General features: G+C 44.6%; 6 protein-coding genes across 6 annotated transcripts; 3 read left to right on the top strand and 3 right to left on the bottom strand.

The window, feature by feature from the left end:
* Positions 1-634: 634 nt before the first annotated feature.
* On the top strand, positions 635-1,180 carry N7469_005940 (response regulator; the record flags this gene model as incomplete). The annotated part of the gene is made up of 2 exons (XM_056644859.1): positions 635-863; positions 918-1,180. The coding sequence occupies 2 exons, from the start codon at positions 635-637 to the stop codon at positions 1,178-1,180; spliced, it is 492 nt and encodes a 163-aa protein (XP_056500097.1).
* Positions 1,181-1,839: 659 nt separating this feature from the next.
* On the bottom strand, positions 1,840-3,755 carry N7469_005941 (uncharacterized protein; the record flags this gene model as incomplete). Its single annotated transcript, XM_056644860.1, has 5 exons — positions 1,840-2,742; positions 2,828-3,022; positions 3,090-3,362; positions 3,417-3,438; positions 3,502-3,755. The coding sequence occupies 5 exons, from the start codon at positions 3,753-3,755 to the stop codon at positions 1,840-1,842; spliced, it is 1,647 nt and encodes a 548-aa protein (XP_056500098.1).
* Positions 3,756-4,189: 434 nt separating this feature from the next.
* Positions 4,190-6,640, top strand: N7469_005942 (CeGAL family transcription factor; the record flags this gene model as incomplete). Its single annotated transcript, XM_056644861.1, has 5 exons — positions 4,190-4,318; positions 4,452-4,543; positions 4,620-5,648; positions 5,714-6,308; positions 6,377-6,640. The coding sequence occupies 5 exons, from the start codon at positions 4,190-4,192 to the stop codon at positions 6,638-6,640; spliced, it is 2,109 nt and encodes a 702-aa protein (XP_056500099.1).
* A 947-nt stretch (positions 6,641-7,587) lies between these two features.
* Positions 7,588-9,163, bottom strand: N7469_005943 (uncharacterized protein; the record flags this gene model as incomplete). Its single annotated transcript, XM_056644862.1, has 2 exons — positions 7,588-8,960; positions 9,058-9,163. The coding sequence occupies 2 exons, from the start codon at positions 9,161-9,163 to the stop codon at positions 7,588-7,590; spliced, it is 1,479 nt and encodes a 492-aa protein (XP_056500100.1).
* Positions 9,164-10,073: 910 nt separating this feature from the next.
* On the top strand, positions 10,074-11,294 carry N7469_005944 (zinc-dependent alcohol dehydrogenase family protein; the record flags this gene model as incomplete). Its single annotated transcript, XM_056644863.1, has 4 exons — positions 10,074-10,502; positions 10,560-10,641; positions 10,698-11,055; positions 11,117-11,294. The coding sequence occupies 4 exons, from the start codon at positions 10,074-10,076 to the stop codon at positions 11,292-11,294; spliced, it is 1,047 nt and encodes a 348-aa protein (XP_056500101.1).
* A 243-nt stretch (positions 11,295-11,537) lies between these two features.
* On the bottom strand, positions 11,538-13,213 carry N7469_005945 (uncharacterized protein; the record flags this gene model as incomplete). The annotated part of the gene is made up of 3 exons (XM_056644864.1): positions 11,538-12,617; positions 12,677-12,973; positions 13,040-13,213. The coding sequence occupies 3 exons, from the start codon at positions 13,211-13,213 to the stop codon at positions 11,538-11,540; spliced, it is 1,551 nt and encodes a 516-aa protein (XP_056500102.1).
* Between the last annotated feature and the right edge of the window lie 194 nt (positions 13,214-13,407).

Below are 13,407 nucleotides of genomic sequence, written 5' to 3' on the forward strand. Positions count from 1 at the left end.
CATGCTCAGCAAATACTACTAAGTACAAATGGTGCTGTTAAAAAGATGCAACGAGCTAAATCATAAAATAAGCCCGGACAAGCATCGATCTCCGATTTCGAGACATAACATGCCCACGCCGCTTTACACAATTATGATGCGGGTCGGGAAGGACTAGTCCCAGCAAGAACTTTCTTCAACCCGAACTGCATTTCACTGAAGGGACTTTCAACGAGAACAATGTTGGTCAAGATTCTCGTAAGTTGCGTTAGACGAGGGGGGGGGGGGCGCAGAGAAGATACCTATCGTTCTCGCCAGTTTAGGAGTAATGAAATAGGTGGCGTCAGCCGCTAAGACCAGTTTCCTGATGTTGCTCAATGCTGAATCTTTGAAATCTGTGACTAAGATTAGATCTGGTAACAGGTGTCACTTCTCTTGGTTAGCTACCATACAAACTAGATCGACTCTGCTACGCCAGAGTCGGCGGATCCATGGTCCTAATTCCCCAGAATTGGCCACCCCAGGGCCTCCAAAATCTTCTGATGATGATCAGTATGTCGGTCACTTGGCTTCGAAATCAGATACAGAATCGCTCGGACGACCCTTGCCTCTTCCCAAGACCCAGGATTATACCTCGCAACCGTCTTACGCTCAAATGTACATACAAACACCCGCGCCTACTAGCGAACAGCAATTTGGCATTCGTTCCTCGGCTCGGCAAGATTCTCCACTTGTGCTGTTGGTGGATGACAATTCTATTAATATGTCACTTCTGGTTACCTTCATGAAAAAACTGAAAGTCGACTATCTCACTGCACAGAATGGGCAAGAGGCCCTCGACATCTTCACAGAGAATTCGTCCCGGGTGTGCCTTATACTAATGGGTTAATCTCCCCTGCTTGCAGCGCCATCTCAACGATTTACTGACTATGGTACAGATATCTCAATGCCCGTCATGGACGGCTTAGAAAGCACACGACAGATCCGTCATTTTGAGGGCACTTTGGGGCCGCACACCCGGGTGGCGATCGTCGCTTTGACTGGCGTTGCCCAGATTGATACTCAACGTGATGCGATGACGTCAGGCATAGACCTATTCTTGACGAAACCTGTGCGAATGCAAACGATCTTACAGGTTATTCAGGATCATACGGAGTTGAGACTACATCCCAAGGACGAGAAAAACACTGCGCCGCCATAGGTGGCATTTTTCCGTCATGGCCATGATGGCCTCATAAACACGAGACGATTATTTACGCATTTCATAGATATTTTACGAATATGAACTTCTTTTTCTGAACTCTTTGGCGGACTTTCCTAGAACGCTGATTCCTTTGCACATCGGCCTTGGCCTGTGTTGATTTCAGTTGTCTGTATAGAGGCCTTAATATGAAGCTAGAAAATAAAGTCAATGTATCTATTGTTAGAAGGATAGATCTTAATGCCAAAAGTGGAAGCTTTATTGCGGGTATCCTGGTTTTCAATCTTTGGGGGTTGCTTTTCGAATATACACAAGGGCGACAGATGTCGTATTGCATTCAGGGTGTTTTGGGCTACTTTCATCTGCTGTTGTGCCTTTGCCCTTATCAGTCCGCTCCGCTAAAGATTTCTACTCTCTCGGTCGCAATACCTTCAGCCTCGATCAAGTCATTATGTCGAGAGTTCTATGGCTCGCGCTCATTTCATTATCAATAACAACTTTCATTCTGCGCTTGCTGACAATTCTAAGCCTCAGGGTCTTATACTTTACGATAATTCTATAACTAGCTTCTGATAGACGGACCCAGGACGTCGTTTCCTCAAGGGTAGGTTGACAGTCGGCCAATATTAGATATATGGTTCTCCATTAGGCACTGTATACTAGGCTCTAGAACCTTTCCAAATCTTCTCAATAACACTCGCTGCCCCAAGAACCTTCTCTTCTTCCAATTTCTTCCCAATAATCTGTAAATTCACCGGATATCCATAAACCTGATTCTCATCATAAAGATTCCAATTCCACTCATCAATCGAGTTCCTAGGAACATAATCCTCCTCTTCCCCCTTTTGATCCGTCTCAGCTCTAACACGATCAACAGGAAAAACAAGAGCAGGATAATCTAAGAAATTCCAAATCTTCGTATAACCCACCCATTTGAATTTCCGATGCGGAACACTCGTATGCGGTAATGCGGGACTTAACAAAATATCCACGGGTTTACCAGAAGGCGAACGGGTGTTATTCCATTTATCGAGATATTTCTTGTGAGCTGTAATCTTCCGCTTATTTAATTGCCAGTACTCGAAGACCGAAATTGGTTTTCCTCGATTAACCAATGCCTCGACATGCGGGATATAAGGTTCACCCCCAGCATCGATATCTCGACGAATATCCTCACCCCCATCAACGGTATAATATGTATCCATTAGTTCAATGGCCGAGGCGTGGTCGGATGTATCCCAGAGTAAAGTTTCGTGGCCGTGTTCTCTTAGTGCTGCGGATAATTCATTTAGGACGCGTGTGATGGGCGGGTGAACCTTTACGACGCCGTCGTCTAGAATAATTCCGATGACGAGGGGACGCTGTTGAATTTCTCGAAATAAGAGTTCATTCCAGGGGAGGGGTGTGCAGCGAGGATCTAAATCCCATGGTCGAGAATTAGTGATCAGTTGTGTGATGTAGCAGATTGATGCGAGGTCTCGGGTCATTGGACCGATAGATGATGGGACGTGTTCTTGTCCTTCTGTTGAGACTGGAACTCCGTAATACGGAAATCGGCTACTCTGTTCATATTTGTGAGTAGATGTTGCCAGCGTAGAAGTACTACTTCTAGTAGACATTACTGTGGACCGTGGTAATGGAACTTACACTGGGTTTCAGTCCATATAGACCCGCGACACTCTGTGGAATACGAATACTGCCTCCAATATCCGTTCCAAATCCGAGGATAGATCCATGTAAAGCAAGAAGCGGGCCTTCACCTCCGGTTGAGCCTCCAGGTGTGAATTCAGGGTTTCGCGCATTGGTAGTTAACCCCCAGAGAGGATTCTCAGTTTCCGCCCACTTGAATCAAATTAGTTAATTGTATTTTTGTAATGAGTAATGAGTGTTTAGTGATAGGAAAGCCCACCATGATGCTTTGACAAAGATTTGTCTTTGCTATGATGATAGCACCCATGTTTTTGAGCATCTGTACTAGGACTGCATCTTCATCGGCCGGGGAGAATGACCTGGCGACGTAACCAAGAGTAGAATCAAGACCCTTGACATTGAACTGGTCTTTTAAAGTAATTGGGATTCCGTGAAGAGGGCCTTTTGGTTGACGAGTCAATTTGAATTCGGAATCGAGGGCCCTGGCTTGTTCCAGGGCTTCTTCAAAGCATACTTCGGTGAGACAATTCGTCTACTTCAGATCAGCATTTCATCTTTCTGGGTCGGGAATGAATGAGATATTTACCAACTGATGTGCTACTACAGCACTTTACATCATTTTGTTAGTTTATAATCTTTTATTACGGTCAATGGTGACTCATTCTCCGCACCGTTTGATATACGCCTCGATGACTTGCTCCGCAGTCAAGTCTCCCTTTTGAAGCAATTGTGATAGAACCACAATACTATCAATATCGGTGATCTTCTGGATTTCAGGATCTTTCAATCGACTGCGTTGGTCGACCTGTTCCACTCGAGGTAGTCGACTCTCAATATCGTTGACCATGTATGGGACGAGTAACTGATCTCTCTCCGTCCGCTTCCGGGAGACAATCTCCTCCCACGACTGCTGTGTAGAGCCCATTTCCTAGTAATACCACAAAAGTCATCAGTGTTCTACAGAGAATAAATGGGTCTCAATATGATTTAAATAGTCGCGGACTCCCAACTCCGCTCGGATCTCTCGTTATCAAAGCATTCTCGTTGGGCAAAAGTGGGGGAATGCAAGTTGGAGATGTTGGAGTGCCATTACCCAGTCATTCCTACAGTATCAGCCCATTTGAAGTACATTATAAAATATAATAATTAGTTATCCCTAATATAACTAAATATCCAAGCCATACATAACTCAGTAATTAGATCAATGCAATACCAGTAATTGATGATGAAAGTGACTCTGCTGACTAGCGGGGATGAAACCAAAAGTGGGTCAAAAGGAGATCTTCAAACTTTCGACTTTCCCCCAAATTCTCCTTCAAATTCTCCCTTTGCTGAATGGAGCCCCCCCAAGGCTTTCTCATGGCTTCTTCGACTGGATCGTCTTCTGGTGGAGGAGGTTCTACTCCTAATGCCATTCGATCACGAAATAAACATGCTGCTAGTATAGCCAAAAGAGCATGCGATCAATGCAAGTTCCGCAAGATCAAGGTATCATTCATTCCATTTATCGCACCTCGGCCCCTCTTCCCTTTCCCCCCTCCCCCCTAATCGAACATCCCCATCGCATTTACCCCGAAATAGGCAAATACAGTCACGCTAATGATTTAATGCCTCCGAATAGTGTAGCTTGTCACAACCCTGCAAGGCCTGTCAATCGATGGGCTTTGAATGTACATTTCTCCAACCGCAGAAGAAACGCGGTCCCACTGGGCAGTAAGTTCGAATAAGAAGAATCAACAAAAAAAAGTGACGGACGCGCCGGAGTGAACTGCGCTAATCATGCGTGTAGCCGAGTCTCACAAATTAGACAACAACAAACGCATATCATTTCTCGAGATCCCTCAGAACCTCCGATCTCCAAACAAGAATCCTTTCAATACCATGTCCCGAATTCGTCAGTGGAATCCGGCCGGCCCGTCGCGATGCCGGGGACATCGTGGACAACACCACATGGGGAGGTCACAATGCGGATGGATGGAGCAGCTGGTCTAGCACCATCCGGTCAATCATCTACAGTGGTAGATGCTTGGGGAAATGAACCCGCGCCAATGGATTCTCATCAAAACCCCCCTGTCGGTTGGAATGATCGCCAGGATGTCGAGTATTGGCTTCCGGACCATCTCGGCTCTCAAGTTCCAGTCTTCGAATTCCCCGGAAGTAACATATACCTGAAACCATCACTGCCATCTATTATCCAGCCAGTACCCGATGTGGCGGGTATGGGCATGTCGTCACAAGAACAACACCAGAGAATGGCATTCTCACCGGCTGTGGGATCATCGATTCAATCCGATAGTCAAGAAGCGGATGAATTTTGGCCGTCTGCCATCAATGAATCAAACATGATACCCTGGATCGATGTATACTTTGACCGATTACACCCGACACTTCCGGTTCTGAGTCGATCCTCTCTTTTCACCCGCATGATGTCGCAGGAGCATCGCAAAAACCCTCAATTTGGAGCGATGTTACTCTCATTATGCGCATTTTTTCTCACACAGCCGATCGAAATCAACGAACGCGCAACAACTTCTTCGCGAGCAACTCAAGCACGATCAATGATGCACGAAGCTACAAAAATGCGAAGTTGTTCCGATTTCGGCGAGAATCCTACTATTGAAGCTGTTCTCACTAGCTTTTTCCTGTTTGGTTGTCTTTTCGGTAGCAATCAACACAATGCTGCATGGTTACGACTACGCGAGGCACTAGACCTTGCTTCGACATTGGGACTTAATGATCCCGAATCCTATCGCGAATTATCTGGAGACGAGAAGGGGCAGAGACTGCGCACATATCTTGTTTTATCAATTACAGAAAGGTATGCGCCAAGTAGTACCGCGAATCCACTTATCTTAGGACCGTTACTAACTTTTATGATCTCAGAGCCTACGCTCTCCAGCGACTTCATCCAGTAACTTTTTCTGGGAAACCAGGATTCAGCATGCGCTCCGTACACGACTTTCTACACAACGCAACCCACAGTGTAGTATCAGGTATCATCGTCCATAACGAAAATGATGCCGAGGGAATGATGGGTTTAGCTCGACTGATGGAATTATTCGACGTCATCGATGAAGATATCATTCATTGCTGGAATCAAAGATGCGATATTAGCAAGGGCTTCTGTGGAAGATTCACCGAAGCAAAAGCACTATCAATGTATGATAGTCTGGAAAGAATCAGTCAAGCCGAGCGATTTAAGGGATATGACTGGTTTGAAAAAGCCAAGGGAACCCGAGGTGATAGCAATGCCCTTCTAGCTATGGGATTGCGTGAAACACAAGCCGCCGATGTATTCATCACGCAGCGATGGATTCAGAATCGCGTCTGGCTGCTTTGTTTAAACCATGGCTTTTTGCGATCACATTCAGAAAGGCCTGATTTGACGTTCGGTTATGCTGTGTCAATCGCCGAGTCAACACTTCAGCTTTGTCGATCATTGAAACTTAGCTCAATGGAAGCTCACGGCATTGGATTTGTATGTTCATTTTCCCCCGCTACTCACTGATAAGCTCAACATCACGCTAACATAACAACTTCACCCAGACCGAAAAACTATATGATATTGCCGTCAGTGCAACCGATATCCTCTGTAATATCAACCCACCTTATGGGACTGGAATGGTACCGCTAGGCAATTACACCGACTCGATACCCACCACCTCAAATCCTCAGAGTCTGGCCGATGATTTCTTGTTATTGTTAAACAGCTTTCGCGGTGGAAACCATCCTTTCTTGGAGAAGTATAAAGCTCACTTGCACTCATTACAGATCCCAAGTAGCAAGGTTGCGACATGGGCATCGCAGTGAAGATGAGAGATCTGGGGATACATGTATGAATAGATGCAATTATCAACCTGTAAAATATTCCCATCAAACACTCGCCAAGTACAACAACCAGCCTCTCAAGGCTCACCATCTCCAATAACACTACTAGTGTTCTTGAATACTCCTCGTAGGTCTTTTAATCCGAAAATGTAAACTACTCCTAAGCTTCGGGTCCATCCAATTCAAAGTATAATCCCCATAAACAACCTCAACAAATTCAAACCCACACTTAATCAAAACATTCTTCGAAGCCAAATTCTCGATATCACACCAAGCATCCAAAAAATCAAAATCCCTCTCTTTCCAAAAAATCTCTAAAAACCCCCTTAACGCTTCACTCGCAAATCCAAATCCCCAAGCTCCCCGATGAAAAATAAATCCAACTTCCGGTATAGGTTCAGATTTCCATGTCCCAATCCAACCGAGAAATGCACCCGGTCTAAGAATTGGCTCGGCGTCGGCATCGAAATTCTTAGCTTGTGGGATTTCGGAAACTGGTAAATCTGCACGTAGTGTGATGGCGTAATTTTCTCCTTTGGGATTTTTATCTGGAAGAAGTTCTGACATCCAGTCTTTACTTTCTTCTAGTGTTTTGCAATGGCCGTGTGGACTCCATCTTGTTGTGAAGGGATCGGACCAGATTGCGTGGTAACCGGGGAGATGATCTTCGGTGAGTCGAGTTAATTCCAGTCGAGGGGTTTTCATTGTGTAAGATGTGTTGTATATTGTAGATATTCAATATTGTTTGGCGAGGATATGAAAATGATGTGGATTATCTAGAAATCTGAATTTCATGTAAATAGTCAACTAGTCGTTGACTCATATAGGCAGCGATGAACTAGTCCAAAAATGCCACTGAATAATACGAGGAACAGCCGAGTGTAACCCTAAAAAGGAGTCATTATCTCTACTCCATATATTTTCCGTAATTATCGCCCTGCTTTCATCCTCCACCTCTCAGCAAACCTCCATTGAACAAAAAGTCCAACCATAGCAATAACCTGTACAATAGCACAAATTGTAAAAGCAACACCGACACCAACACCTCCAACTAGTGGCATAATAAAACTCGTCCCACCCGCTGCAAATCCACACCGCGCCATATTCAAACTAGCCGTGGCAGCGGCACTATTATCCGGATAAATATCAACCAGGTATGTCGTTACAATAGATTGTGTAGAAACCGACGTCCATCCAGTGATGAAAGTTGAAGCAATAGGCACGGCTATATGAACACGATCCGAAAACTGAATGGACCAAGCGAAAAGGAGAATCGATAGACATTGTAGTAAAGCGAAGACAGGACAGAGACGTAGACGTGCTTTTTCGAGTGGGAATTCAGGATTTTTGAACCCTTCATGATGAATATTAGTGTTCTGCCGTTTTTGCTGGAATTGAATTTGAACTTTTTGATAATCTTTGTCGAGCAGTTTGCCGGTTATCAGAGTCCCGATCGTAGATCCGACGCCATTAGCGATGAAAGTAAGACCAGTCTGGATTTCAGTGAGATGATATCGTTCTTGAAACAGCGCACATATAGCAGTCACACTCATCTGCCAGACCGCGAAGTAAACAGAAAAGAAGAATACTATAGGAAAAGTTTCTTTCCTAATGAGAATGCGAATTGGACCGAGAAAATCAATCTTCTTTCTCGGCGCCAATTGTTGCGGTAAATTCGGATCCCACAATACTGAGCTGAACCTCTGATATACCCCAAGAGGATATTTCAAAAAGCATTTCTGAAAACGCGTCGTCCCCTTCCCAAATCTCCGTGTTCCATTCGCAACAATCGACCTATTAGTCTCCGGCAAAGAGACAAGAACCAACAAAAGTAATACCCCACTATAAATAGTCAAAAACCAAAATATAGACTTCCACCCCAAAAATCCAGAAAGTAGACCTCCAATAACAGGCGCAATCGCAATGGGGATCAGCATTCCACCCTGAAATATACCCATATACCCACCACGATCAGCACGAGTAGTAATATCACCAATAACTCCAGATCCAATCGCAACCGTACTCGCACTACCTGTACTTTGCAAACATCTCAACACAACAAGTGAAACATAATTAGTCGTTCTCGCAAGTCCAATACAAGCACCGACTAAAACAAGTAATGTACAAGCGTACGCCGTCCGTCGTCCCTGAACATCGGATATCGGGCCCCAGAGACTCGGAGCGAGACCTTGAAAGAGAAGATATGCTGTGATAGAGAGATTGACTAATTCGACCGAAACCTTTAAATCATTTGCTATTGCGTTTATGGCGGGGAAATATATGTTGCTTGCGAGGAGGGATGCTTGAAGAAAAAAAAATATCAATTAGTTTGGTGACTGCCACAGGGTCGATGTACCGGTGTGAATATTGACATGGTTGACAGGGGATATTTTACGCACAGGATGCGGCGAATGTTACAACGAAAACGATGAGTGCTTTTTGTCTTCTGTCGAATATAGTGTATGATTCTGGTGGACTTGTAGATTGATCAGTCATCGCGGACATGATGTGTTTTGATGATTGGGGTATCCCTTTGTTTATATCGGATATAGTTATCTAGGGGTACATACTATTAATATTAGAAGTGCTCCACTCAGTACATCGGCTTATCAGTCATGTCTTACATATTCCATTCAAACGATTGAAGATAATTTGGATTTAGATAGTGATTACTTATTTCGATACACATTCAGTATGCTAAAAAAGCTTGATTGACTGAGGATCTTCAACAGGACGATCGACGTCGATCCCTTGGTTCTGAAAATAGGATTTACTTCGAAGGAAGCCCTACTCAAGCTTGGGCATCTTTCTTATGTTATACCTATACTCCGTACGTATCTCAATATATTTTATTCACATCACAACATCATGTGATGAAACTGAGGAGCTATCAGGGATCCCTAGTCCACCTGGACTTGGGATCCCTCCGACTAGATTGTATGTATATCAGTTGGTAGTAGTATTGGTACTTTAGGTTATACTTCCCCTGTAAATATTGCCCTTAAGTTGAAAGCAATTCGTGATGTGAGACAAATCAACGATGATTGCAAGATCTCCCAAGTCCCCTTGCCGATAACACTTGCTTACCAACGTCCTCCAGGACAGGGCTTTTATTTGTCGTGTGCGAATTCCTTCGCTGCGTCTTAGAAACTACTTTCAATCCGGGACGGGCAATAATCAACAATTAAAAACATCATCGTATCAATACTAAAAGCTAGTCGTGATAATAAATCCCTCTATTGTCATATTGTCATTCTCAGCTTCTGTATGCATAACTTGGATTACTCAGCTTTTGTTGATACTTATAAATCCGAATCCTTTGAGATTTGGCCCCAATCAACTTATAAACCAAACCAAAGCACAACACTATCACAAAAAGCCCAAGGAAAATATTCAACCTCAAGCTAGACAAGGAATGTCAACATCTATACCTAGAACTTACAAGGCATTCCGCCGTACTAACGGAAAAGCACCTCTCCACGTTCAACTAGTAGAGGAATTACTACCCTCTTCACTTTCTACAAGCGAGGTATTAATTCGCATACGAGCGGTATCTCTAAACTACAGAGATGTAGCCATGCTCAATGGGAAATACCCAAGCCATGCACTTGAACAAGGAATTCCAGCATCCGACTGCGCAGCCGAGGTCATCGCAATGGGAGAAAATGTATCCGGGTTCGAGATAGGCGATCGAGTTGCTCCTATCTTTGATCTTAATGCTTTGGAAGGTACAGAGACTATCAAGAGGACTTTGGGGGGAGATGCTGATGGTGTGTTGCGCGAATTTGCTATTTTCGACCAGGCTGTGCTCGTACACTTACCAGAGCATCTATCATGGGAAGAGGTATGTGCTTCCACAACCTACAAAGATTATGTCTGACCTGATTTTGAAATTATATAGGCTGCCTGTGTAACTGTTGCTGGTACAACTGCCTGGAATTGCTTAAACATGCCGAATGATAAAGGCATTGTACTTTTACAAGGTAATCCTACTTACTGGAGTCTCGTCATATAATACATCTAACAAAGCTGAACACAGGTACTGGTGGAGTCAGCATGTTCGCATTACTGCTTTGCTTGACTGCTGGAATACACATCATCATCACATCTTCTTCCGACGAGAAATTAGAAAAAATCAAAGCTCTAGGTCCACCTGGTACCATCGAAACCATAAACTACAAGAAGCATCACAAATGGGAAGACGAGGTAAAGCGTCTGACAAACGATAGAGGTGTTGATATTGTAATTGAGACAGGTGGACCTACGACACTAGGTCAAAGTCTCGATTGTCTAGCTCGCAGAGGCACAATATCCCTTATTGGTATTTTGGGAGGGCTGCAAATGGATAGACATCCTGATGTTTATACACCTTTGTTCCAGAAAACTGCTACAATTAAGTGAGTGGCCCCGTATCCATCACAATCTTGGTCAAGACTGTATTGTTGAGACTTCTCTTAGGGCAATTTTTGTCGGCTTGAAGGTCGATCAGGAAAATCTGTGCGACTATTTGAGTGAACATAAGATTTCACTCAAGCCTCTTCTTGATGACAGAATATTTTCGTTTGAAGACTCGCAGGGGGCGTTTGACTATTTGTACTCCGGTCAACATACTGGCAAGGTTGTTATCAAATTGTGAAGTGGGATGGGTACAATGATTGCTTCTACATAATAGAAGATTGCATGAACTTAGATATCAACCAACACACACGCACTACAGCGTATCAGTCAACAGAGAAAGGTCAAACTTTACTAAAGTTTGACGAAACTAGTAGTTGCTATCAGGAAATAGCTCTCTGAGCTATATTTGATTACCAACAAGGCGGTACGCCTCTGCGAGATTGAATATATACACTTATTGGAAGATTGTACCTCTGAGCTGTCAGGTCTGCAGCTTGCCCAAACGGTTTGCGAGCGTCTCGCCCATCCTCGCTTCCGCGGAAGTTCTATAGGATCGCCATTTCCGAGCAGGAACATTTGCAGCATACATTTCATCAATCTCGGCAAACGTGCGACCACGCGTCTCTGGCATGAAAAAGTACATGAAAACAAGGGTAGCGCCCATGCAACCGGCGAAGATGAGGTAGGTTTTCGCACCGAGATTCGCCGCATCTGCAGATGTCAAATGTGGTACGACGAGTGTGGTAATGACAGCCGTTATCTCTTGGCAAGCAACCGTATAGGACATAGTATAATGGCGTAGCTTTGGTGTAGCTATTTCGGATGGCATCAAGTTTGAGAGTGAGAAGAAAGACGATGCCCAGAAAAAGTTGAAGATGAATGAAAGCGCAGCAATTGCAAGGATAGTATGCTTGTTTCTTTTGTGAAAGGCTAGACTTCCAGCTACCACATCGATAATGAACAGAATGCTCATTCCGGTGAATGCAGTTGGGCGTCTGCCGACGCGATCGATTACCAACGGAGCTGCGATTGTACCGGCAAGTGTACAGCAAGATGCGATGATGGTCAATGAGAATGGATCCGCAATGCCCAATTCGGCGAGGAAAACAGTTGTGTAAGTAGTTGAGAGAATAACACCGGATATTTGATTAAGAGAAAAGAAAGAGCCTGCGACAATGGTCCGTTTGAGATTTTGCCGTTTGAAAATATGCCAAAACCTGACATCTGATTGGAGGTCTCGGTTGAACTTTTCACAGAGTTCTATGAGTTGGATTTCGTCGTCAACTTGTTCGTCGCCGAAGCCACGAAGTTTTCGAAGATTACATCTAGCCTGTTCGATATTCCCTTTCGATATAAGCCATTCCGGGCTTTCTGGAAGAGGAATAGTCATTATTAAGAGAATAACTGGAACGGCACTTTGCACGGCAAGCGGGATCTGATATGATAGCTGGCCGTCCAGTTTGTTGGTGCCCCAAACCACGACCGTGCCTACGACACCGGCTATGAGGTTAAAGATATTGATTGAACTGACACATCTGCCTCGAATAGAGACTGGAACCACCTTGGATAGACGTTAGTACCTTACTGATTCTTGCAAACCGTGGGTCAATAGGAAGATACCTCAGAAACATAGAGTGGTGCTGTCGCTAGAGCTACGCCCATAGCAATACCATTGATAGAGCGACCACCCACAAAAGCCCCCAAGTTAGGCGCAAAAACTTGCAGCAATCCCCCGCCAATTGAGACAATATAAGCCGCAATCACAGGCCATTTGCGACCAAAGTGGAAATTCAGTGGCGAAGCCAGTAAACCACCAAGCACAGCACCCACTAATGGAATAGAGAAGACCAAATCTTGATTGCGTGCCGTGAGTGCAAACGCCCCAGTTGCGGGGTTAGGTCCTTGGAATTTCGCGACCTGGTTATCATTGTCAACAGCTGTACTACTGGTAAAGGGGGCCAATGACCCTCAAGAGATACTTACAAACAGAGGCAAAGCCGCAAGAGGCGAGATAATTTTATCATCATAACCGAAAATGAAAGACGCTGCACCAAAAACTATACAAGAAAAGATCAAGAGAGCATTGACGGCACCCTTCTCCGATCTTCGATGATCGACGTGCTCGACTTCAGCAGAGCCGATATCGTCCTTGTCCATTGTAGTCATGGCCGCACGAAGAGTGCCAGTCCAGTGTGAAAACAGGGCGCTCGGAGCGCAGCCACTGAAGACAGAGCGAGGCTCCCCCCGGCATGGATACTTATATACAGGGTATACGAAGTGACAGGGCCATAGCGCAGTGGATGATTGCCCCATGGAGAAACTGGAGAAGGCATGGGTTTGATCGGCTGCGA

The sequence above is a fragment of the Penicillium citrinum genome (genome assembly GCF_028827155.1).
Source record: "Penicillium citrinum strain IBT 23319 chromosome Unknown utg000005l:1.0-1900146.0:1.0-1900348.0, whole genome shotgun sequence".
In the NCBI taxonomy this organism is placed as follows: Eukaryota; Fungi; Ascomycota; class Eurotiomycetes; order Eurotiales; family Aspergillaceae; genus Penicillium; species Penicillium citrinum.